The sequence below is a fragment of the Hypanus sabinus genome, chromosome 5 (genome assembly GCF_030144855.1).
Source record: "Hypanus sabinus isolate sHypSab1 chromosome 5, sHypSab1.hap1, whole genome shotgun sequence".
In the NCBI taxonomy this organism is placed as follows: Eukaryota; Metazoa; Chordata; class Chondrichthyes; order Myliobatiformes; family Dasyatidae; genus Hypanus; species Hypanus sabinus.
The window spans coordinates 106,846,082-106,872,355 of NC_082710.1; the positions used below are offsets into that span (position 1 = coordinate 106,846,082).

Genomic DNA, 26,274 nt, shown 5'->3' on the forward strand with positions numbered 1-26,274 from the left:
GTTTTCACAGCCACAAGTCTCACTGGCCAAGCAGAGTAATCTTGCTTGTCAGGAAAGAAGTTATCCCACAAAAGTAAGAAATCCTCCACAGCCATTAAAACTTTAAGTTTGAATGGACAATTTAAAATGTACTGTACTGTGGATGTCTGTATATAGTAGCTGTATTATATAATATGCTGTGCATAGTTGAAATGCAATGTCTATTGAGGAGTTTATAGCTAAGCAGGGGGAAGTGTACATTTAATATTTGAGTAATCTTGTATATACAAAACATTGTTTGATAAAGCATTCTTGTTCATTTAAATAATTTATTATGGGTTATATGTAAAAGTAAGTTAATTGCATAAATCATTACACTACCACATGATATGTGTGCCCCTTCAGTTAAAGTAAAAGACAAACCCAGACCCACATTCCCAGATTCCCGTGACTTTCTTTCGTTTAATTTAATGTTTTGAAGTAACAAATCATAACAGAAGTCAAAAAGAATAAGTTCAGATGCAGGAATTCTGAAATAAAAACAGAGAATTCTAGAGAGATCTGGCATGTCACGTAGCATCCATGGGAAGAGAAAGAGCATTAATGTTTCAGTCAGAACATTTAACTGTGTAATTTTTTTTATTTTTTGGGTTAACTATTTTGCTATTCCTGGGTGCTACAGTAATGTATTTGTAGGTCTAAGGGACGGTCAGTCTTTGTATGACTGGAAAGCAGGAAATGTATAGAATGCAGCTCTACGCATGACGGCTTAGTAACTATGAATGTAGGTTTCAACTGACAGACCCATTTAATAAAGTTGATTTTGAACTTTCTTTGGACATATAAAAAACTGCTCTTCTGTGAAAGAACAGCAACTGTCATTTTACATACAAATGCTATTAAAAACTTCACTGATATTAAACTTTGGACATCACACTATTGTCATTAGGGCTTACAGTGCCTATAAAAAGTATTCACCCCACCCTTAGAAGTTTTCATGTTTTATTGTTTGACAACATTGAATCACAGTGGATTTATACTGGAAATAGAGCACTAGTGAATGTGAAATTCTCATCCAGACATGAGCATATGATATTTTAAAAAACACTAATACATTAATCAACCCCACCATCACTACTTTTATCATTTCTTGGCAGAATTGCATTATGTACAGATGCTTCTCTATCTAGCCTCACTTTATGTTCAGTACATACATCCAGTCTATGCATATAAATTAATCTTATGAATTTATATTTATTGTGTTCCTTATGCTTGTTATTGTATTTTAACAATCATTTTGTTCTCCTTTACACTTGTATACTGAAGAATGACAATAAACAATCTTGAATCTTGAAATGAATGCAGAAACATGCCTAGAGAATTTCTAGCCCAACATTTGCAATCTTGGCAATCATGTCTTAATGAGATATATCACAATAAAACAGTAACCTTCCTGCTGCAGGGTGGGTGCTAGTGATGAATGAATGGAGGCTGCAGCAGAGGAACATGGTGAGAGAGTGTCTCCTCAGGGCTTGAGGGGCCAGCAAAGGTGGATGAAGAACGGTGCCTGCAAAAGACGTCTTTGTGGCACACAAGGACACTTCAGGACACCAGTTGTCAGGAACAGAGAAGTAAGCTGTAGCTAGTTCTGCCTGGTCCTGTCACCTTAAGGAAAAGTGCACAAAATATTCTTTGCTTGAATTGTTTGTTTGTTTATTCATTTATTTAGAGATACAGTGTGGAATAGGCCCTTTTGGACTTCAAGCTACATCGCCCAGCAACCTGATTTAACCCTAACCTAATCACAGAACAATTTACAAAGATCTACTGATTGGTACATCTTTGGAGTGAGGGAGGAAACTGGAGCACCTGGACCATTCCACAGAATGTAAAGACTCCTTACGGAAGACAGCAGAATTAAACTCCAATCTCCAAAGCACCCGAAGCAGTAATAGTATCATGCTTACCGCTACACCACCGTGGACTCTATTTAATCTACCTTACAATTAGTAAGACAGCAGACTGTAATATGTGACAGTCAACACCCTGCAATAATCAAGTTGAGCATGATTGTGTTCCTACAGGTACTGCAGTTAAGTCACATGAGGTTACATATAAGCTTCATGGATATCACAAATCTCACAGAGAACAATGAATGTTATTTTAGGTTAGCCCTTTAAATAGGAAAAATGGGATTTGTAAATCCAGGTTGTTCAATGAAGAGTTAAGATGTGTGATTTTTTAGAACAGTGAGGATAAAGATAAATGGAAGGCCCTGATCACCCATGTCATACAACATGGCTCGGCAATAATGAGGATGAAAATCTTACAGCAGTTGAATTTTGCATCTTGCAGCACTGTTGACATCATTTCACTCACAGCGCAGGCAGTATTTATGGAAATGAATAAACAATTAACGTTTTGGGTAGAAACCCTTTTTCAGGATTGGAGAGGAAGGGGGAAAACACCAGAATAGGGGAAGGAGGATAGCTAGAATGTGATAGGTGAAGCCAAGTGGATGGGAAAGGTAAAGGGCTAGAGAGGAAGGAATCTGTTAGGAGAGGAGAGTGGACCATATAAAAAAGGAAGGAGGAAGGGGGAAGGTGATAGGCAGGTGAGAAGGGGTAAGAGGCCAGTGTGGGGAAGAGAAGAAGAGTGGAGGGGGAGAGAAAATTTGTTGAACATGTTGAGGAAAGCAGATTGCATCCTTGGCTTTATTAACAGATGCTTAAGAGAATAGAGATATAATTACATCAAATCTTAATATACTTTAATCTGGATGCTCAGGTGGATAATTCCAAATACTAATGTTCATTAAGAATGTCAAGGAGGTCTAAAAAATGATATGGAAATGATTTAACAGAATGGTGCGAAGGGTGAAAGATTATTTAGAAGATGAAAAGGAATTCAAAATTCTACGTTCAAAGTAAATTTTTCTATCAAAGTACATATATGTCACCATATACAACCCTGAGATTCATTTTCTTGTGGGCATACTCAGCAACTCTATAGAATACTAACTATAACAGGATCAATGAAATTTCAACCAGAGTGCAGAAGACAATAAACTGTGCAAATGCAAATATAAATAAAAAGCAATAAACAACAATATTATGTAATACAGAGTCCTTGAAGTGAGCTAATTGGTTGTAGGAACATTTCGATGGACAAGTCAGTGCAGTTATCTCCTTCTATTCAAGAGCCCAATGGTTGAGGGCTAGTAACTGTTCTTGAACCCAATAGTGCATGTCCTGAGGCTCTTACACCTTCTACCTGATAGCAGCAGCAAGAAGAGAGCATTACCTTGGTGGTGGGGATCTCTGATGATGGATGCTGCTTTCCTACGATGGCGTTTCATGTAGGTGTGCGCAATGATTGGGAGATCTTTACTGGTAATGTACTGGGCCAAATCCACTACCTTTTGTAGGATTTTCTGTTCAAAGGCATTGGTTTTTCCATACCAAGCTGTGATGCTGCCAGTCAATGTTCTCTCCACAACACATCTATAAAAGTTTGTCGAAGTTTTAGATGACATGCCGAATCTCCGTAGAGGCGCTGGTGTGCTTTCTTCGCAATTTCACTTATGTGCTGGATCCAGGACAGGTCCTCTGAAATAGTAACTTCCAGGAACTTAAAGTTGCTAACCCTCTCCATCTCTGGTCCTCTGATGAGGTCTGACTCATGGACCTCTGGTTTCCCCTCTCCTGAAGTACTCCTTTTGGATGAGAATGCTGAGACATTTAAAGTAATGAAAGATTTTACTAGGATAAATAAACAGTAGCTATTTCTTGTGATAGATTGTAAAAAGAAAACATACACTGAAGATCCAGAACTAGGTGAAAATAAATATAAATTGCATGAAGTTATGATTTGGATTGCCAAGATCAAAAATTATCAACAGTATAACTCAAGTATTAAAGTAAGCAAAATCCACTAGCCCTGTGTATCTATTGTAAAATAACCTGTGACTATTCTGAAGACGGACATCGAGTTGGTGCCCAATATTACCAAAATCATATCATCTGTCGTTATCTGATTATTGTTTGAAAAAGCTTGCTGCCACTAAATTATTAATACAAGAGCTTTTGGAAATGCAACACACACGAAATACTGGAGGAACCCAGTGTCTGGCAACATCTAAAGACGGAAAAAAAAGTTCACATTTTGGGCTGAGACCTGTTTACTCCCCTACATAGATGCTATCTGACTTGCTGAATTCCTCCAGCTTTTTGTTAGTGTTGGTACTAAATTGTCCAATGTTACACCTGATGCTGAGATATATCCTAGGGTGCACTGAGACACATAATCAGCGATGTAACCTGGGGTTATCTGGTGTTTTGGGGCTTTCAACATCAGACACTCTCACCCAGCTGACTCAGCCAGGGTTGATCAGGCCCTGGCTCGTGTCCCAGCAGCACTGGTCCACAGGTCACGCCTCTTGATCCATAACCATCTGGAGGCTCACTCAGTAGCCTCTGTGATGGTCCTGATGGCTCTTTTCTTTACAGCCTCTGTATTGCAAAGGAGAGAGTAGGTTCTGCACAATCAGTACCCAGCCAATCCTTTACACCCAACAAGTATAATATATAAAAACACAAAATGCTGGCAGAACTGAGCAGGCCAGACAGCATCTATGGGAGGAGGTAGTGACAACATTTTGGGCCGAAACCCTTCATCAAGAGTGAAGTAACATGGGATAGTCGAAGGGGGGATAGTAAGTGGGGGGAGGGATGAAGTAGAGAGCTGAGAAGTGATAGGCTAAAGGGAAATGGGCTAGGGGGAAGGTGGAGAATTATGGGAAATAAAAGAGAAAGGTAGGTAGGGCTAGGGGGAGATTATTGTGAGGAGGAGGAAGAGAGAGAAAGAGAACCAGACTAAAATTATAGATAGGGATGGAGTAAGGGGGAGCAGGGGTATCAACGGAGGTCTGTGAATTGAATGTTCATGCCGGCAGGTAGGAGGCTACCTAAGCAGGAGATAAGGTGTTACTCCATCAACTTGCATGTGGCCCCGTCTTGACGGTAGAAGAGGCCATGGACAGACATATCGGAGTGGGAGTGGTCTGTGGAATTGAAGTGTGTGGCCACAGGGAGGTCCCGCCACTGCTGGAGGACTGAGCGCCGGTGTTCAGTGAAACGGTCTCCCAGTCTGCGGCGGGTCTCTCCAATGTATAAATGGCCACATCGGGAGCACCGGATACAGTATATCACCCCAGTTGACTCACAGGTGAAGTGGTGCCTCACCTGAAAAGACTGTCTGGGGCCTAGGATGGTGGTGAGGGAAGAAGTGTGGGGGCAAGTGTAGCACTTCTTCCGTTTGCAGGGATAAGTGCCTGGAGAGAGGTCGGTGGGGAGGCATGGGGGGGGGGGATGAGTGGACAAGGGAGTCGCATAGGGAGCCATCCCTGCGGAAAGCCAAGAGTGGGAGGGAGGGGAAGATGTGTCTGGTGGTGGGATCCCATAGGAGGTGGCGGAAGTTACGGAGGATTATACGTTGGATCTGTAGGCTAGTAGGGTGATAGGTGAGGACCAGGGGGACTCTATCCCTGGTGGGCTGGCGGGGGGGATGGGGTGAGGGCAGAGGTGCGTGAAATACGGGAGATGCGATGGAGGGCAGAGTTGATAGTGGAATATTATATTGGAGTATAATATATACTCCATTAAGTGTAAAGAGCTTTGCAGTATCCTGAGTTCTTGAAAAATTTTATTAGAAACTAGACAACAGGGTGACCCGTTGGGTCACCCTTTGAGAGAAAGGTAGTGCAGTCAGATGTGACCTGAATGAACATTAAATTTTCCTGAATGCTATTGGTATTGCTTTGCTTTGGAAAGCAGTTTATTAAAGAAGAAAGACGCATAGCAAGGCAAATATAGCTCCTCCTCGTTTAACAAAGGACACTTCTAATGGCAACATTTCTGGTTGATCTGCCACCCTTGTGCCTCTCGTTGTCATTCTGGAGATGTGCAGTCCTTTCATGCACTGTCTCTTCATCTCTTCTGCTGTTTATTCTTTGTCTCTGATCTTGCAGCATTTCTCAGCTCCTTTGTCTCTTCCTCTCCTCCTCCTGTGCCTGTTGTTGTCATTCTGGAGACGTGCATGCCTCTCTTCCTTTGTCTCTACTTCTCTCATCTTTTTTGGCCTGACTCTTTTATCCTGGAGTCGTGCGGCCCTGGCCTCATCCGATTCTTATTCTCTCCCTCTCCTTGCTGCTTCCCGATGATGTTTGGTGTCCCCCTTCGCTTTCCACGCGGCATAATTAGGCTGACCATATTTTTTTTACCCTAATGCTGGATGGAAGATAGGAAGCAGTAATACCAAAGGAAGCTGATTATTCTTGATGATGTGGTTGGCGCTCTCCTAAATGGACGTGATATAGTCACCACTGACTGCAGCAAAGGGTTTTATGGGTGTCTCGAAGTTCATCATTACGAGTTACGGGATGTTATGTCATGCTTAAATTTAGAGAAGATCCGATGTTCAGTTTTTGAATCTAGTCAAGACTTTTAACATTGTGGGGACCATTTTTGAGATATTTTAAAAACCTTTGATTTGCTGTAAAAGTACAGATGGTGGCTAATAATATATTTTATTAGATAGATAGATAGATAGATAGAAAGATAGATAGATAGATACTTTATTCATCCCCAAGGGGAAATTCAACATTTTTCCAGTGTCCCATACACTTATTGTAGCAAAACTAATTACATACAGTATTTAACTCAGTAACGAATTACATACAGTATTTAACTCAGTATTACAGTATATTTAACAGTATTATATAAGGGTTTCCCGCATTTTTTTCTTGCTTTTCCTAACAGCTCTGACTTTGGTAGTGGGTTTAGTTTTGTTTCTGTACACCAATTTTTTTATATTTCAATATAATGATTTAATTTAATTTTTATGAACACAGGGTTTTGTGAACTGTATTTTTAATACAATGTATTTGGTACTTTATTGATTTATAATATATATCTTCCTGTACTCTGCATTCCTTTATGTAGAAACTAATAAAAATAGTGAAGGAGAAGTAGGTCATTACAATCAGATTTAATGATCTCCTATTGATGTATGGCGGTTTGACCTGTTCCGATCTTCACATGCTGATGACTGCTCGAAATAGAGCTGCCCTGCCCTTTTGCTCCGGTTGGTGTCGCTGCTGAGGCTGGCCGTGCGCATGCGTCGTGGTGTCTATCCGGTTTCCATGATGGCGGATCGGCTCTCAGGTGAAAGGCAGCCTGTTGATTTTTGCGAATGAGCAATTTTATACGAATATATAACATTGAACTTTGCCTGCATTCTGTAAGTTGGCGCATTTTAAGTCGATTTAGCCAAAAAGAGTGCCGCTGTTATGCACCGTTTCCGTTAATTGGAGGTCACAGACAGCATGAAGAATTTTAGTAGTACATAGATAGATAGATAGGTACAAAACCTACCTGATACAATATTAAGTATTCAATTGGCCACCTGCCATCCACCCCTCTGATTTTCATTTGTCTCAGAGCTAACATAAGGGAAGAAATAAAGTTTGTTGATACGCTCATTGGTATGCTATGTAGGACACTGAATACTGAGTATGAAATTAGACAAAGAAAAACAAAGTGAGTTGGAAATTAATTAGAAAAAAATGAGAGGTTTGAAGAAAAGAGACAATCTTTCAATCTGCTTAGAAACATAGAAAAATATTAGGATTAAAGGCAGGATTGAAGACAGCTCCACTTACCGATGAATCAAAACAGTCCTTCATCTCAGTACAGTATTGTGATTCTCTCTTCACTCTCCTTGATGTGGTTAATGTTTATGGGCTGCCATGTTCAGGAAATCAAGATGCAAAATTCCTCATAAGGGCCCCAGTTTTCCCCTCACTTTCTGGGAGTAATCTGGGATAGATCTCCATTGCTCATGGATTTTTATCAACCCTTATGTCCCCCATGACATCTAACATCCCTTCCTTAATATTCACTTCCTCAAGATTATACCTCCTCAAATTTTCTATCTTCCATGTCCTTCTCCACGCTGAATACAGCCGACAGGCATTCAAGACCACTCCTACATTGCCTGATTCCACATATATATTACCCCTTTGATCCTTAAAAGGGCCCACTCTTTGCCTGGTTTACCCTCTTGCTGCCAATATATGTATTAATTATTGATAAGTAAGCTTCAGGAGAATCACAATACATTCTATATTTCATGGCCCCTTTTGACTTTTTATTTTATTCTTAAGTTCTTTTCCAAGCTTATTTCCAATCATTAGCAATATACTTCCATCATTGAAATATTCTCATAACCTATGGACTCACTTCCAAGGACTCTTCATTTTATGTTCTCAATATTTCTTGCTTATTTATTATTATTATTTTCACAGTTGTTGCCTTCTGCACTCTAGTTGAATGCCCTAGCTGAGTGGTCTTTCATTGATTCTGTTATGGTTATTATTCTATAGGTTTATTGCATAAACTCACAAGAAAATGAAACTCAGGGTTGTACATGGTGACATATATGTATTTTGATAAGAACATTTACTATGAACTTTGTCTTTCATCCTTACCAGAACATGCTGACCTTGAATTCTTCTAAGTTTTCCACTGGTTCTCATTCCATAACTATCTTAAAATGTGTAGAATTACAGTCACTGTTCCCAAAGTGTTCCTCACCTATTCAGTTTCATTTCCTAAGACACAGTACTGTCCAGTTTCTACTCGGACTTGTGATAGCAAAGTATTAAGAAAGCATAAATATGATTTTGTTTCCCATTTTGGAAATGAGTGACTTTCTTTACTAGAACGGAGAAGACCAAGGATAGTTTGACAGCAATGTAATTCAGGATCATGTGTTGCCATATTAACCTCTCCACTAAAAGCAGACCTTATCCTTATTGGGAGGTGGGAGAAAATCTCAAAAGTTAGTCTTTAGAGAAGTATCAAGCTCAAATGCGAGTCTCTTTTAAACAAACAGGAAGAAAACTGGAACCAGTAATTACAGATTTCTGACATTGGGGGTAAAGCACAGCATCAGGAATAGATAAGATTACAAAATGCCGTAAAGACAGGAATGATGGTCAGACAGCATTTATGGGGGAATGGAAATCAGTTCAGATTAATGAGCTTTATCAGGAGTGAAAGAAAGAATAACATTTGAAGAGAAGTGCTGGAGTGATCCACAGGCAAGGTTAGTTACGGGGTGGAAAGGCAAGGCAATCAAATAACATGGTGGTGTAAAGCAACTGACTTTACAATTGTGATTCAAAGAATATTGGCAAATTACCTGCCACATATGCTCAATAAAATAAATGGAAATATGTGTGATCCCTCAAACTCCGAGAATGATTCGCCTTCACCGAACAGACCCGTCCGTCCTCTCAGGCGCATGCGCGCTGTCAACCAGATTAAAAACTTTCGGAGAATTCAGCTTTCTACTCTGATATTTTTCTTTGTAGTTGCGTATTTCGTCTATTCTGTGTAGATTTGCAAAGGGTGTATATATTAGATGTTTTTAAGAAGGGGAGAAAAAGAATATCAGCTATGTTAGTGCGGCTGTCGGGGCTGGTTGCTGGGGTGAAAGGTCGTTACCCAGGCTGCCCGGCGCTTTGGCGCGAGTATTTTCCCGCGGGCTCGCTGTGTGAGCGGAGAGAAACTCGTGTGTTGTTGTGGAGAGGCCTCGGAGACTCGCTGCTGGGCAATGCGTGGATAGACGCGGCCGTACGGTAGGGACGCGGGAGTTATGGTGTCGGGGGGCAGGGTGGAGAAGTGGCGGGCTCTTTTTTTGCTCCCTCCTTCTCTTCCCGCTCCCACTATGCTTCTCCTGAGTCCGAAAGGAAAGCAGTCGACCTCTGTTCAAATAGATTTCTCCTCTCTGCAAGGGGGGAGTCGGGCCTTTGAAAGGTGGGGGTCGGGTAAGGAGTAAGGTGGTGGTGGGGAAGGGGGTGCAGAGAACGGTGCATAGTGGTTTCTGTTTTTTTTCCAAAGCTGGCCTCTGTTGGCACTCGAAAATGTTTTGCATCCAATTATATTCAAGCCTCGCAGTGTTAAACCTGACCTGCTCAGCTTCTCTAATTAGATTTCCCTAACACAATTATTAAGAAAGTGTTTTTAAACTGTGATTTCGTGCTTTCAATGTCCAGTCTTGAAGGCTCGATCTATTGACAGGTTGCAGCTAAGCATGCCCCTTTTTATGATGTTTCAAATTTTGCAAGAATTGGTTCAGCTTCATGAAAATACTTTGACGTGTTTCAGGCATTTTCTTGGAATAATAAACTACTAGTCCTCTTCAGACTTTTGTCATTTGTATATTATTATGAACTTCCAATAAGAGTGAAAAGCCACAACGGGTTTCTTGGCAAATCTGAAAGCAGGTTTTGATTTTAAAGTCGTTATTACAGCATGTTTAACCAAATTAAGTATTACGAGAGTAATTACAGTTACCTTTTCAAGTTAACAGAAGACATCAAAATATGGCAGTTATTACTTTGGATGGTCTGGGAAATTGTGATTGTGACAGCATGGAGGAAAAGATGATGGCAGTGGCAATATTCAGTGGGAAAATGTTTTAAGTTTTTTGGAGTTGGTTTATGATTGCTACGTGTACTGGGGTATAGTGAGAAGCTTGTCTTTTATTAATGCTCATACAGATCAAATCAATATGTAGTGTAGTTGAAGCAGTACAAGGTAAAACAGTAACACAGCAGCTGTAGAGAAAATGCACTGCAGGTAGATTAAGTGTAATATTGTAATAAAGTAGATTGGGAGCTCAAGTGTCTGCCTTATTGTACTAGGTAAACATTCAATAGTCTTATGACAGCAGGGTAGAAGCAGTACCTGACTCTGGTAACATGTTTCAGGCTTTTCTTCTGCCTGATGGGACAGGGGCAAAGAATGTCCAGGAATGTCCTGGCTGCTGTTCTGAAGCAGTAAGCAATGTACACGGAGCCCATAGAGGGACGGCTGGTTTTCGTGACTTTTGTGAGCTGCATTCACAACTCTGTGGTCACAGACAGGCAGAGCAGTTGCCATACCAAACTGTGATTCATCCAGGTGGGATCCTTTCTGTGGTGCATCAATAACAATTGGTAAGGGTGTTCAGGAACATGATAAATTTTTTAGTCTCCCATGGAAGTTGTGGCATCATTAGCTTTACTGGCTGTGATGTCAATGTGGTTAGACCAGGACAAGGCCACTGGTGATTTTTACTCCTGGAAACTTGAAACTCTCAATCCTTAAACTTCACTATTGAAGCAGACAGGAGCACGTACACCTCCTCAATTCCTGAAGTCAGTGGGCAGCTGTTCTGATTTGTCAGCTTTGAGGGAGAGATTGTTGTCTTAGCACCATTGCTAAGCTCTCTATCTCCTTCCTGTACTGTAGCTCATGGCAGATGAGTCGCATCAATGTGTAGATGGAGCTGGAGCAGAATCTGGCCATGTGGTCACAAGAGTACTGGGAATGGAGTAGGGTAGAGGGCATTATTTTGAAGAGATGATTTTGTAGTAATGATTTCGTTGGAAGTGTTGCTGCCTATCCCGATTGCAGACCATTGGTCAGGGCATCAAGGCTCCAGTAGCCGAGGGAGATTTTGACTCCCAGGTCTTGGAGCTTGGTGAGTTTGCATGGAATTATTGAATTAATTGAAGATGGAGCTGTAGTTAATCAAGAATGGTCCAACATGCATGTCATTATTGTCCCGATGCTCCTGAGATGAGCTTAGGACCAGTGTCTGCTGTAGGTGAATTGCAATGGGTCAGGGTTGTCTGGAATTGATCTGTGCCATGATCAGCCTCTCAAAGCATTTCACATTTGTGGATGTCAGAGCCGTTGTGCGTTAGTCAGTAAACCATATTACCTTTGTCACTGGAATGGTCATCTTAAAACAGACGGGAGCCTCAAATTGAAGCAGAGTAAAGATAAAATTGTCCACAAATACATCTGCCAGCTGATCTACACAGTACCTAAGGACACCAACCAGGCCAGATGCTTTCTGCAAGTTCACGCTTTGGGAGACTGATCCTGCGTCTGCAACAGTGATTGTGGGTTTAAGTGCATTGGAGGTGACATACCAACCCCCTTCTATTCAAATGCTTAAAATATGTGAGGCTAACTGGGAGGGGATGTGCTATGGTTGGTGATGATGCAGACTAGATTTTGTAGCCCATTGTATCATGTAAGCCTTCCCACAGCTGGGAGTCTATATTGGACAGCTGTTGTCTCTTGGGTTCTTTGGTAGTTTTGTGGATGTTGTTCATGATTCCTTGTAAAGGTCAGGGTCACCTGTTTTGAATGTTACAGTAGGGACTGGCTCTTCTGATTTCTCCTGTGGTTTCTAGTTTGGTGACACCCAGACTATCCTGTTTGGTCAGTCCTCAACACATTTGCTGATAAAATCTGTCATGTTTTTAGGCTGGCAGATGAGTCTTTGAATGTGACCTAACTTTCTGACTCAGCAGTAATTTAGAAAGCTCATCTCTTTCTTTGGATACACGTATGACTTTCTGTACTCATTCTTCCTAAGCAGCCTGGTGGATGATTTACTGAAGTGTGAGTGGAGGCTAGTTTTTGGCAGGGGTGTTTGGGATCCTGATAGGACAGAAAATCATTTATTTAAAAATGTACACAATAGGTCCTTTTGGCCCTTTGAACTGCACCACACAGCAACCCTGATTTAACCCTAAATTAATCACAGGACAATTTACAATGTCCAGTTAACCTACCCACGTCTTTAAACTGAGGGAGGAAACTGGAGGACCTGGAGAAAACCCATGCATTCTACGGGGAGAATGTGTAGACTACTTACAGATGACGTCAGAGTTGCTGAACTCATCCGAGCGGTAATATTGTTGCACTAAACAGCTATATTATCGTGCTGTAGTATTTTGATAACACTTGAATTTGGCTTGGTTGAAGTCACTGTCAATGATGAAGAGGGCTTCAGGGAGCCATTAAATCCAATTGCTCTATTAATTACAATAATGCTTTCTTGTTTTGATCAATACCGTTAAGTGAGTCAGGGTAGTATTTGTTAATATTCATACTAGGTCACCCAAATCTCAACTTTGTTTACTGGACATGGAAAGATATAATTCTCATCTACCAAAAGATGGGTAAAAATGGATCATCTGTTAATTTCATCATTTGACCCCTTTGGTCAAATTTGTTCAAATGCTAAATGTGATATCATGGTGTAACATAGCACAGCAACAGGCCTTTCACCCCCAACTTGTCCAAATTGACCAAGGCGCCCACCTAAACCTGTCCCAATTTCCTGCATTTGGCCCATATCCCTGTAAGCCTTTCCTATCCACGTACTCACCCAATAGCTTTTAAATGTTATTGTACCTGCCACAGTACTTTCTCTGACAGTTCGCTCAATATACGAACCACTTTCTGTGTAAATTTGCCCCTTGGATCCCTTTAGCGTTTATTTCTTCTCGTCTTAAACCAATGCCCTCTGGTTTTTGAGTAGCTTTCGCTGGAGAAAAAGGCCACATCCTTTCAGCCTATCTAAGCACTTAATGATTTTATACACTTGTGTTTAAAGTTACTGGTCACAATTGTAGAAAAGTACAGCACAGAATCATCTCTTTGGTCTATCTAGTCTGTGCTGAATCATTTAAACTATATTGCCATCAAGCTGCACTTCTGTAAAAGCCCTCCGTACTAATATGTACCATGTATCTATCCAGATTTCCCTTAAATATTGAAATTGAGCTTGCGTGCACCACTTGTGTTGGCAGTTCATTGCACACTCTTGCCACCCTCTGAGTGAAGAAGTCTCCCCTCATGTTCCCCTTAAACTTTTCACCTTTCACCCTTAATCTATGACCTCTAATTGTCTGATGTGGAAAATGCTTGCTTGCATTTATCCTACATAAACCCTTCATAATTTTGTATACCTCTACCAAATCTCCCCTTTATCTTCTAAGTTCCAAGGAATAAAGTCCTAACCTATTCAGTCTGTCTTAAGATCCAAGAAATAGTCTGTTTATTTTATTGACATACAGTATGGAATAGGCCTTTCCAGCCCTTCGAGTTATGCTGCCCAACAGTCCTCAATTTAATCCTAGCCTAACTACGGGACAGGTAACCTACCAACCTGTTCGTCTTTGGACTGTGGAGGAAACTGAAGCATCTGGAGGAAACCCACACATTTACAGGGAGAATTGGTGGTGCAAGTTCCTTACAGGATTGAACCCTAGTCACCTGTACTGTACTGTAGTGTTGTGCTAACCATTACACTGCTGTGTCCGACCTCTCCTTATATAATTCAGACACCTGAATCCTGGCAGCATTCTCATAAATCTTCTTCGCACTTTTCAGCTTAATGATGTCTTTAATAAGTTAAGGTATATAATGCTGCTCGATATGCCGATTGCAATAAGTTCTTGTGAATTGTCACCTTGTGCCAACTGCTGAGCATTTCTCCACCTTTGTGTCCAGACAATAGTTTCAAAGTAAAAATGAAATTTGAATGGGTGCATGAGTGGGGCCAGGATCGCTAATATTTCAGTGACCATAAGGATTTTTTCCTATTACTCGCTGGTCTACTTTGGATTGTCTTGTAGTGGTCTGAGTTTCATTCTCTTATTTGCATACTGCCATTACAACATAATGCCTAGACAGAAGATTGGACAATACAATTGAGAGGAGGGGAACAATCTGATGGTGGTTTATAAGGTGAGAGGCATAGAAGACGAGACACAGTATTTTTTTTTCCAAAGGTTGAAATATCTTTATATGAGAGGACATGTATTTAAGGTGAGAGGGGTTTAGATCAAGGGAAATGTAAGGGGCCAGTTTTCTTTTACACAGTGGTGAGTGTCTGGAAATGTGCCATCTGGGGTAGTGGTAGAGCTAGATACTATAGGGATCTTTAAGATAAGTTTAGGTAGGCACATGAATGTGAGGGGATTGGAAGAATATGGATATTGTGTAACTGAAGAGACGAGTTAGCCATGTAATTAACTTAATTGGTTCAGCATAACATTGTGGACTGTGTTACGAATGTGCAACGGTTTAAATAAACCAGCAGCAATAGTCTGGTTTTGATGCTAAAACCACTATTTATTAGTAACTACTTAATATAGTAACTTAAACCAGGTAAATCAACAGTTAGCAATGTTATGCATATATATGTGTGTAAATATAATTTCCAAAATCATTTACGCTCAGGTGGCAAGGTTTAAAGTCTGAAAGTTCAGTTCAATGCATGGAGTTGGTGGGGGTAAAGAGAGAGGTATCTGTAATCCAAGGTGAAATCCACAGTAGGGGAAGAATGAATAAACAGGTGTCATTGGTCTTCTGTCCTCGGACTCTAAATTCACTCTCAAGTTCACCAAACATAGCTTATCACAAAGGGTCCCGTCTTCAAGGGAAAACTACTGCCCAGGCAAGGGGAAACACACCGGTAGCCTCCACAGGGTCAGCCGTTCTACACACCGTGATAGCTACTGGTTGGTTTAAGTTTCAGCTGTGACACTGCCTGTGTGCTGGAAGTGTCCTTGTATAAATCCAAACACGTTGTTAGCTTATGTAAACATCAACTGTCCATCATATAACTTTACTCCTCTCCATAGCAACTCAGAAGCAGGCAACAGTACCGTGTCTGTCTCTCGCCCTCTTTCTCCCCCACCCCCCAATGTCCGTCACACCTTCCTCCAAAAGGGAACATTTTGATCAAGGAACAAAATTTTTAACTGTGGATTATAGAATGTAAAACAATACATATGTAAGACATTAACAGGTAACAGGTATCCACAGGTAACACATTACAGAGGCGTATACAAACTTTAACTTCTGGATAAACAATCTGCGATAATGTTAACGGTACCTTTTATGTTTTACTACCATGTTGTACCGGTGTGCTACACGCAGCGCTAAAATTACGACACGGAGTCGGTAACTGCAGTCGAAGGAAAAAACTTTATTCGAAAACTTCAGCCTCACTTTTAAGCCTCCCTCAACCGACCCCCCATGGCGCAGAGGCTCCAAAGCTCTGTGCTCGCAAACCCCCGTAGGCTATCTAATTGTGAGTCGGTTCGGATGCGCCAGGCAAAGGGTCGCCACATAACCCCCCCCCAGAACCGGCGATACACCCCGCAATGTCCACAGTCTGGGCCAGAACCTGCTTGGGAGATCGGCCTCTGCGCTGAGGCGCCGGAAACTCGGCCGGTTGCGCCAGGTCCACATGGGCCGGTTTGAGGCGGTCCACCGTGAAAACCTCCTCTTTCCCCCCAACGTCCAGCACGAACGTGGACCCGTTGTTCTGGAGTACCATAAACGGCCCCTCGTATGGCCGCTGCAGCGGCGGCCGATGCCCGCCCCTTTGTACAAACACAAACTTACAGTTCTGTAGGTCTTTGGGTACGCAGGTCGGGTGCCGCCCGTGCTGTGAAGTGGGTATGGGGGCCAGGTTACCGAGCTTCTCGCGTAGTCTGCCCAGGACTGCTGCGGGTTCTTCCTCTTGCCCCCTTGGGGCTGGTAGGAACTCCCCGGGGACGACCAGGGGCGCGCCGTATACCAACTCGGCCGACGAGGCGTGCAGGTCGTCCTTGGGCGCTGTGTGGATGCCGAGTAGGACCCAGGGAAGCTCGTCCGCCCAGTTGGCCATGAGGGCCAACTTCAGGTGACGGTGGAACCGCTCCACTAGCCCGTTCGACTGTGGGTGGTAGGCAGTTGTGTGGTGCAGCTGAGTCCCCAAAAGGCTGGCTATAGCTGACCACAGGCTGGAGGTGAACTGGGCGCCTCTGTCGGAAGTAATGTGGGCTGGTACACCAAAGCGAGATATCCAGGTGGCGATCAGGGCTCGGGCGCAAGATTCGGAGGTGGTGTCGGTGAGCGGGACCGCCTCTGGCCATCTTGTGAACCGGTCCACGATAGTCAGCAGGTGCTGCGCTCTGCGCGACACTGGCAGGGGGCCCACGATATCCACATGAATGTGGTCGAAACGCCGGTGGGCGGGATGGAACTGCTGCGGTGGGGCTTTGGTGTGCCGCTGCACCTTGGCCGTCTGGCAGTGCATGCACGTTTTGGCCCATTCACTGACCTGTTTGCGGAGTCCGTGCCAAACGAACCTGCTGGAAACCATCCGGACAGTTGTCCGGATGGAGGGATGCGCCAAGTTATGAATGGAGTCGAAAACGCGGTGCCGCCATGCTGTCGGGACGACTGTACGGGGCTGGCCGGTGGCGACGTCACAGAGTAGGGTCCTCTCACCCGGGCCTACGGGGAGGTCCTGGAGCTGCAAACCGGAGACTGCGGTTCTGTAACTCGGAATCTCCTCATCCGCCTGCTGCGCCTCTGCCAGTGCCTCAAAGTCTACCCCTTGGGAAAGGGCATGAACGGTAGGGCAAGAGAGCGCATCCGCCACGACATTGTCCTTACCCGAGACGTGCCGGACATCCGTTGTGTATTCAGAGATGTAGGACAGGTGGCGTTGCTGGCGGGACGACCAGGGGTCGGACGCTTTCGTAAACGCAAAGGTAAGCGGTTTGTGGTCCGTGAACACGGTGAAGGGCCGACCTTCTAGGGAGTACCTGAAATGCCGGATTGCCAGGTAGAGCGCCAACAGTTCCCGGTCGAAAGCACTGTACTTAAGCTCGGGTGGTCGCAGGTGTTTGCTGAAAAACGCCAGGGGTTGCCAGCGACCTGCGATGAGTTGCTCCAGCACCCCACCGACTGCCGTGTTTGATGCGTCCACTGTGAGGGCGGTAGGGGCGTCCATTCTGGGATGTACTAGCATTGCGGCGTCCGCCAAAGCTTCCTTCGTTTGAACGAAAGCGGTGGCGGACTCCTCGTCCCAGGTAATGTCCTTGCTCGGACCCGACATCAGGGCGAACAGGGGGTGCATGATCCGGGCAGCTGAAGGGAGGAAGCGGCTGTAGAAATTGACCATACCTATGAATTCCTGAAGGCCTTTGATCGTGGTGGGTCGGGGAAAGAGGCGGACCGCATCTACCTTAGCGGTCAGAGGGGTTGCCCCATCTTTAGTAATCCTGTGGCCCAGGAAGTCAATGGTATCGAGTCCAAACTGGCATTTGGCGGGGTTGATCGTAAGACCGTACTCACTCAGTCGGGCGCAGAGTTGACAGAGGTGGGACAGATGCTCCTGACGACTGCCGCTGGCTATGAGGATGTCATCCAAATAGATGAACGCGAAGTCCAGGTCCCGTCCCACCGCGTCCATTAACTGCTGGAACGTCTGTGCGGCATTCTTCAGGCCGAACGGCATGCGGAGGAACTCGAAAAGGCCGAAAGGGGTAATGAGAGCTGTTTTGGGGACGTCGTCAGGATGCATCAGGATTTGATGGTACCCTCGGACGAGATCTACCTTGGAGAAGATCCGTGCGCCGTGCAGGTTTGCTGCAAAGTCCTGAATGTGCGGCACAGGGTAGTGGTCCGGTGTGGTAGCCTCGTTCAGCCTGCGGTAGTCGCCGCAGGGTCTCCAGCCCCCCGTCGCTTTGGGCACCATGTGCAGGGGGGAGGCCCATGGGCTGTCAGACCGCCGGATGATCCCCAATTCCTCCATCCTCTGGAACTCCTCCTTCGCCAGTCGGAGCTTGTCCGGGGGAAGCCGCCGAGCGCGGGCGTGGAGGGGTGGTCCCTGGGTCGGGATGTGGTGCTGTACGCCGTGCCTGGGCATGGCCACTGTGAACTGCGGTGCCAGAACCGATGGGAACTCCGCCAGGACCCTGGTGAAGTCGTTGTCGGACAGTGTGATGGAGCCGAGGTGAGGGGCTGGCAACTGGGCTGCACCCAGGGAGAACGTCTGAAAGGTCTCGGCGTGTACCAGTCTCTTCCTGGGCAGGTCGACCAGTAGGCTGTGAGCCCGCAAAAAATCCGCACCCAGAAGCAGTTGGGCTACGGCGGCCAGTGTGAAGTCCCACGTGAACTGGCTGGAGCCGAACTGTAGCTGCACCTGACGGGTGCCATAGGTCCTTACTGTGCTGCCATTCACGGCCCTCGGGGGGGTCCCGGTGCCCTGCTGCGGGTGTCGTAACTCGTCGGAGGTAAAACGCTGATCTCAGCCCCAGTATCGACCAAAAACCGGCGTCCCGACCTTCTATCCCACACATACAGGAGGCTATCCCGATGGCCAGCCGCCGTAGCCATCAGCGGCGGCTGGCCCTGGCGTTTCCCGGGAACTTGCAGGGCGGGCTACAACGGCGGGCTTCTGCGCCCCACCGCTGGTGGTAGAAGCACCAGTGTTCATTGGGCCGGGGGTTAGTGGGCTCTGCGGCCGGGCCTGGACTGGTTTGCTGCCGGGAGCGTGGCTGGGAGATCTGTGCGATGGACACCCCGCTCACCTTTTTGGCGTTCCACAGCAAGTCCGCCCGGGCTTCCACCTTCCGGGGGTCACTGAAATCCGCGTCGGATAGCAGCAGGCGTATGTCCTCGGGCAGCTGCTCCAGGAATGCCTGCTCAAACATGAGGCATGTGTGTCCATCGGCCAGAGACAACATCTCATTCATTAAAGCTGATGGAGGTCTGTCGCCCAAGCCATCCAGGTGCAGTAAACGGGCAGCCCGCTCGCGCCGTGAGAGTCCGAAAGTCCTGAGGAGCAGGGCTTTGAATTCCGTGTACTTGCCGTCTGCCGGGGGCGACTGTACGAACTCCGCGACCTGGGCCTCTGTGTCCTAGTCGAGGGAGCTCACCACGTAGTAGTAGCGGGTGTCTTCTGAGGTGATCTGGCGAACGTGGAATTGGGCTTTGGCTTGCTGGAACCATAGGTCCGGGCGCCGTGTCCAGAAACCCGGCAGTTTCAACGAAACCGCATGAACAGAGGCGGCGTCGGTCATTTCTGGTCCAAAAATCATTTGGACCGTCGGGGTCACCAATTGTAGCGGTGTGCTACACGCAGCGCTAAAATTACGACACGGAGTCGGTAACTGCAGTCGAAGGAAAAAACTTTATTCGAAAACTTCAGCCTCACTTTTAAGCCTCCCTCAACCGGCCCCCCATGGCGCAGAGGCTCCAAAGCTCTGTGCTCGCAAACCCCTGTAGGCTATCTAATTGTGATGGTTCGGATGCGCCAGGAAAAGGTTCGCCACAATGTCATATTCCTGCAAAGTCAGACTCCAGTTTAACAACCTTCTATTCTTTTCCTTGATCTTACTCAAAAGCATTTGAAGGATTATGGTCAGTGTAAACCACAAGTGGTTTCTGTGCGGGATGAACGTAGACATCAAAATGTTGCAAGGCCAAAATGAGTGACAACAACTCTTTCTTGATAGTGGAATAATTTTTTTGATATTCAGTAAATTTCCTTGAAAAGAAAGCTGCAGGATGTTCAACATCATCATCTTCCTTTTGTAACAACACTGCCCTGGCAGCTTCGTCACTGGCATCCACAGCTGTAGAAAATGTCTTTGTAAAATCAGGTGCTCTAAGCATAGGTTGATAACATAGAATAGTTTTCAATCATCAAACGCCTCCTGACGAGGTTCAGTCCGCACAATCTTTTCACCCTTCTTTAGTAGTTTAGTTGGGGAAAGAGCGATATCAGCAAAATTTTTACAAAACTTGAGGTAATATCTAATCGTCCCCAAAAATCTTCTTAAAGCCTTCTTACCTGTCGGAACAGAAACCTCAGCAATTGCCTGAACCTTGGCCTGAACAGGAGCCAGTTGGCCTTGGCCTGCTACGTAGCCAAGATAGTTAACAGTGGCATGGCCAAATTCACTCTTAGCTTGGTTGACGACAAGGATGGCCTTGGAGAGCCTGTCAAACAGCTTTTCTACTGTCAACATATGTCCTTCCCGTGTGTCACTCCTTACAACTTTTATACTCCTTGCCATCAATATAGGCATCGGTATTTTCTGACCCTTGGATCATGGAATTAATCATTCTTTGGAATGTTCCTGGAGCATTTTTTTATTCCAAAGGGTATACAGTCCAGAAGGTGTTGGAACTGCAGAGATTTCTTTGGCTCTTTCAGTTATGGAACACACCAGTATCATTTTAACAGGTCAATCTTCGTAAGAATTTAGCCTTTCCAACCTTATCAATACAGGTTTCCCCCGCTGTTCGAAGGTAGAGCAATCCTATGAAACGGTTCGTAAGCCGGGATGTCATAAAGTGAAGAAGCAATTACCATTGGGAAAAATTTGTGAGCATTCACAGATTCAAAAAATAACCTAACAAAACATGCCAAATAACACATAAAACCTAAAATAATAGTAATATATAGTAATAGCAGGAATGATCTGATAAATACACAGCCTATATAGAGTAGGAATACTTTTCTGCAATCATCGCAGCACTGTCCACCGTAGTGAAAATCAAATGCAAGAGCTCTCGGCAGAAGCACTCTTTCCTGTAACCTTTAAGCTATGAAGCTACCAAATCATACCAAATAACACATTAAAAACACACAGCTTATATAAAGTAGAAATAATATATGTACAGTGTAGTTTCACTTACTGGAATTGGGAAGCACACTGATGATGGCGTGTTAGGCTGAGTTGTCGGAGGTTGGGGTGGTGGGAGACTGGGGTGTCATCTAATTGTCATCTGTTTCCATCAGGGCAGGCAGGTCACCTTCTTCTATGTCTGCCTGCCTCGATGTCGAAGGTTGAGGTTCATCGTCTGCTGTGGCTGATGTGGAAAGCGACAGTATGGTTGACTGCTTAGCCTCACGTATTTTTCTATCATGTAGTTCTTTGTAAACACTCAAACCATCCTACAAATATGCCCTAAACCTACATACCCTTTCCAAATTAAAGTCATACTTTTCTGCAGTCATTGCGGTGCTGTCAGTTGCAGTGAAATTCTCATGCAATTGCTTCCCGTTCAGTTCCTGGACGAGTTCACTTAAGGCCGTTCGCTACTGTGTTTGGTTTCAATTGTTACTCCTTTCCTCTTCATCTGTCAGTTCTTGATCATGGAATGCCAAAACCACTTCAACATCTTCGTCAACTTCCACAAACCCAGCCTCCTTAGCCAAACTCACTATGTCCTTACTTCATTCACCACAATCGAAACGCTTAATTATGTCTAGCTTTACGCTAAGTGTTACACCCTTACACGCTCTTTTAGGTTTTTCCGATACCTTAGAACTCACCTTGCTAACGGATGCACAAATTAAGTTGACATAAAGCACAGATGCTCACAGGCACGTGTTTAAGCAATGTCGGCTAGAATGCAGTTCCGGGGGAGGAGCTTGGCTGCTTGGCGCGCATGCTGACTTTTTTCATAACAGTGAAAACAGGTAATTAATGTAGGTCTTTCATCGCAGCGAGGTATCGTAAAGCGAATGTACGAAAAACAGGGGACACCTGTACAATCATCCACCCAAGGGATAGGGTAAGCATTTGTCTTTGTCACTGCATTTACCTTTATATAATTGGTACAAAATCTCACACTACCGTTTGACTTGGGCATGACAACACAAGGGGAGGCCCAGTCAGATGTTGATGGCTTAATAATACCATGTTTCAGCGTGTATTCAATCTTCTGCTCAGCCAATTTGCTTTTTTCTAAATTCATCCATTAGGGGTACTGTTTAATCGGGTCAGCTTGACCTTCATCCATATCATGTACAGCAGCGGTGGTTTGTTTGGGTACATTGGGAAATAAATCTTCATACTCAAGAAGTAACCTTTTCAATTGTTTCTGCTGTTCCTGCTCCAGATGGCTTAATTTGGTATCAATGTTTTCTAAGATAACGGAATTCCTGAGTCGCACTGAGACCATGTTTGGCTTGTTAAAATTTTCTGTTATGTCAATTACCCCTTCCTCAGGCTCTCCAGTTTCATGAGTTCTCACAATACTCAGGTGCTGTTTCTGAGTTATAATAACATTTTAACATATTGACAAGTATTACTTGAGTGGGTTTTCTACGGTCGGGTGTTTTGATAACACAATTCAAAGAATCAGTTTTAGAGAGTATTTGGTACGGCCCACTCAACTTTGCTTGGAGTGGATTTGTCAACCTTGGAAACAGCTCCAGCACTTTGTCTCCCATGTTGTATGTCTGCTGTTTAGCTCATTTATCATACCAGACCTTCATTTGATTTTGAGAACTTTGTAGGTTCTGTTTTGCGAGATTACAAACCCTGTTGAGTCTGTCCTTGAATTCCAAAACATAACTCAACAAGCTGACCTTTACCTTCTCATCAGACCACTGTTCTCTGAGCAAGGTCAAAGGTCCCCTCACTCTTTGACCAAATACGAGTTCAAATTGACTGAACCCCAACAATTCCTGCACAGAGTCTCTTACAGCAAACAGGAGCAAATGTACCCCCTCGTCCCAATCTTTTCCATTGTCCACACAGTATGTCTTAATCATTGTTTTAAGGGTAGAATGAATTTTTTCTAAAGCTCACTGGGATTCTGGGTGATATGCAGATGATGTAATTTGTTTACAGACATTTACACCACTCGCTGCACCCACAAAGCTAGCAGCATTGTGAAGGACCCCACGCACCCCTCACACAAACTCTTCTCCCTCCTGCCGTCTGGCAAAAGGTACCAAAGCATTTGGGCTCTCACAACCAGACTGTGCAACAGTTTCTTCCCCCAAGCCATCAAGTCCAGACTGACATCTACATAGTTTATTATATTGTAATTTGTCCTATACTGTGCCTGTTGTCTATATAATTATTGTACTGCCCTGCACTGTTTTGTGCACTTTATGTAGTCCAGTGCAGTTTTTTATGTTGTTTTATGTAGTCTAGTGTAGTTTTGTGTTTCATGTAGCACCAGGGTCCTGGAGGAATGTTGTTTCATTTTTACTGTGTACTGTACCAGCAGTTTATGGTCAAAATTACAATAAACTTGACTTGAGCTCCCAGTGCATAAACTATCTGCTGGAATACTCCTGAGGTAAAATTACTGCCTTGGTGGGATTGAATCTCTGGGCAGACCAACCAAAGTAAAAAACCTAATGAGGGCTTTCACCACAGTTTTAGCCTTAATAGTCCTGAGAGGGATCGCTTCGGGGAACCTAGATGCAGTTCACATAATGGTTAACAAATACTGATAGCCAGCTGCAGTCTTTGGCAATGGGCCAATGCAATCCACTATGATTCTGGAAAAAGGTTCTCCAACAGCAGTGGCAGTAGGGCCACTGGGATGGCCTGGCTAGTTTTACAGACAACTTGCAAGTGCGACAGGTCCTGCAAAAGGTCACAATATCTTTCCTCAAATTAGGCCAGTAAAATTCCTTCATAATCCTGTTCACAGCCGGCTTCACACCAGAGTGTCCACCTAAAAGCATACTATAGGCCGTGTTTAAAATTTCAGTCCTGTAAACTTTAGGAACTACAACTTGGTGAACAATTGCCTATTCCTCATTCACAGGTACAGTAGATGGTCTCCACTTCCTCATCAATACTCCATCCTTAATATAATACCCTACTGGCACTTTCTTAATCTCATCATCTGAGAGAGCTGTTTCTTTTAAAGCTTCAATCTCAGAATCTCAATTCTGTTCTGCTAAAAAAATCCTTCCTAGACGAAGATAAACCTTTCTCATCAGACTTACTACCTACATCCTGTTGAAACATATAGGTTAGAAAAGTCTCTGATAAATCATCATAACCTGAACCCTGGTTTTGCCTATCATGGGCATCAGAATCAAACTGCCCAGAACTGTCTGCTTTGGCAGACCTTTTAGTCACAGTACGGGTTACTGCGCAGGTGGGATAGATATCAGAATCCATGCATGGATCCTCAGTGGCAGGTTTGCTTGTTAGCTGCACTGTTGGATAAACTTCACCACCTGCAAGGTCATTGCCAAACAACAAAGAAACATTCTTCAGCGGTAATTCAGGTTGTACCCCTATCTTAACCTGTCCTGATACCAATCTGGACTTCAGAATCGCCTTATGCAGAGGCACAGAAACAGTTCCTTTCCCAATAACTCTTAACAATTTTGACTTCACCAGCTCTTGTCTTGTCACCAAACTCCAGAACACTGTCCAATATAAGGGACTCAGAAGCTCCAGTATCTCGAAAGATCCTCACTGGGACTGGGTTGACCCCTCCGTCTTTCGTGGTGCCTCAGCCTGCTGAATACAAGCATTCTGGACTGCTTCCTTTTTCTTTCTCTTCTTCAGGCTGGAACAATCAGTCGTCATATGACCCAGTTTCTTACAATAGTACTAAGTAAGACTGGAAGATTTTTCCCTTGACTGCTTCCCTTCGTCCTTACTTCTGTCACTAGTCCCCGATTTAATTTCTGACTTGCCCTGCGGGTTATCCCTGTTACTCTTTTGGAAGCTCTTATTTGAGGTAAACTTAACCTTATGGGTTAAAGCATACTCATCTGCTAGTCTAGCAGACTCCTGCCAAGTGGTAGCATACTTTTCATCTAAATATGTCTTATCTTATCAGGGACACACTTTTTGAATTCCTCAATCAAAACCAACACTTTCAAGCTGTTAAAATCATCATTTACATTTTTTTAGAGGTGCACCAGCAATCAAAATACACAAACTTTTCATAAGCAAATTCCAAGTAAGTCAGGTTCACAGATTTCTTCAAATTTCTAAACCTTTGTCTGTAAGCTTCTGGAACCAACTCATAAGCCTTGAGCACAGCCTCTTTCACTAAGTCATAATCAGCTGCCTCTTCAAGTGATAGGGCCAAATAAGCTTGTTGGGCTTTGCCCTTAAATACACTTTGTAACAAAACAGGCCGATTGTCTTTCGGCCTCTTTCGATTTTGAGCCACTGTTTCAAAATGCAGGAAATATCTATCCATTTCTGTTTCCTCAAATGGAGGTACCAATCTAACCTCCCTACTGGCATCAAACCTCTCATTAGGGCCAGGAGGAACTGTCCCAGGAACTCCTCTGTCGAGCCTTAACTACACTAGCTGTAACTCCACGTCTAATTTCTCAGTTCAAATTCTTTCTGTTTTTCGGCTTCCTCAGTCTCAAACTGTTTTATTTGCAACTCAAATTGTTGCTTTAAGTTTTCCATTTGATACTGGCACTCACCCTCATCCTGTTTACCTTCTGGAAGCAATTCCAACTCCTCCACTGTAAACACATTTTCAGATACTTAATACTCAGCTATTATCCTCTGCATCTGTGCCCTCCTCTTTGCCAATTTCACCTTAGTAAGTTTTAGTTTTTTAGTAATACTCAACAACTCAAACCTTCTGGTGTCCTCTAATGCCTCAGAGGTTGGCACTTCCAGAAATTTATCAATATCCATTGCTGCTGATTTTCCATCACACAAGTGAATCCAAAAGGGATTTCCCCTATCAAATCGGTATTTGATCAATCAATAAGCCCCAAATTTGTTCATATCCAGGATGCGGGCCCCAATTTTGTAATGTACGTGTATCGGTTTAAATAAAC

General features: G+C 44.0%; 2 protein-coding genes across 6 annotated transcripts in view; one reads left to right on the forward strand and one right to left on the reverse strand.

Moving 5' to 3' along the window:
- Positions 1-9,371, reverse strand: part of nmi (N-myc (and STAT) interactor) — a 246,627-nt gene extending 237,256 nt beyond the window's left edge. For both annotated transcript variants that reach the window (XM_059970304.1, XM_059970303.1), the window contains exon 1: positions 9,244-9,371. The gene's annotated coding sequence lies outside the window, so the exon portion shown is untranslated. The remainder of the gene's footprint in view (positions 1-9,243) is intronic.
- Positions 6,621-26,274, forward strand: part of rif1 (replication timing regulatory factor 1) — a 115,780-nt gene continuing 96,126 nt past the window's right edge. For 3 of the 4 annotated variants that reach the window (XM_059970293.1, XM_059970294.1, XM_059970295.1), the window contains exon 1: positions 9,486-9,682. In XM_059970293.1, the coding sequence (XP_059826276.1) occupies positions 9,501-9,682 (182 nt within the window). In that variant the 5' untranslated portion in view covers positions 9,486-9,500. Of the gene's footprint in view, positions 7,279-9,485; positions 9,683-26,274 lie in introns of those variants that run through there. The other variant, XM_059970296.1, reaches the window with a different exon arrangement.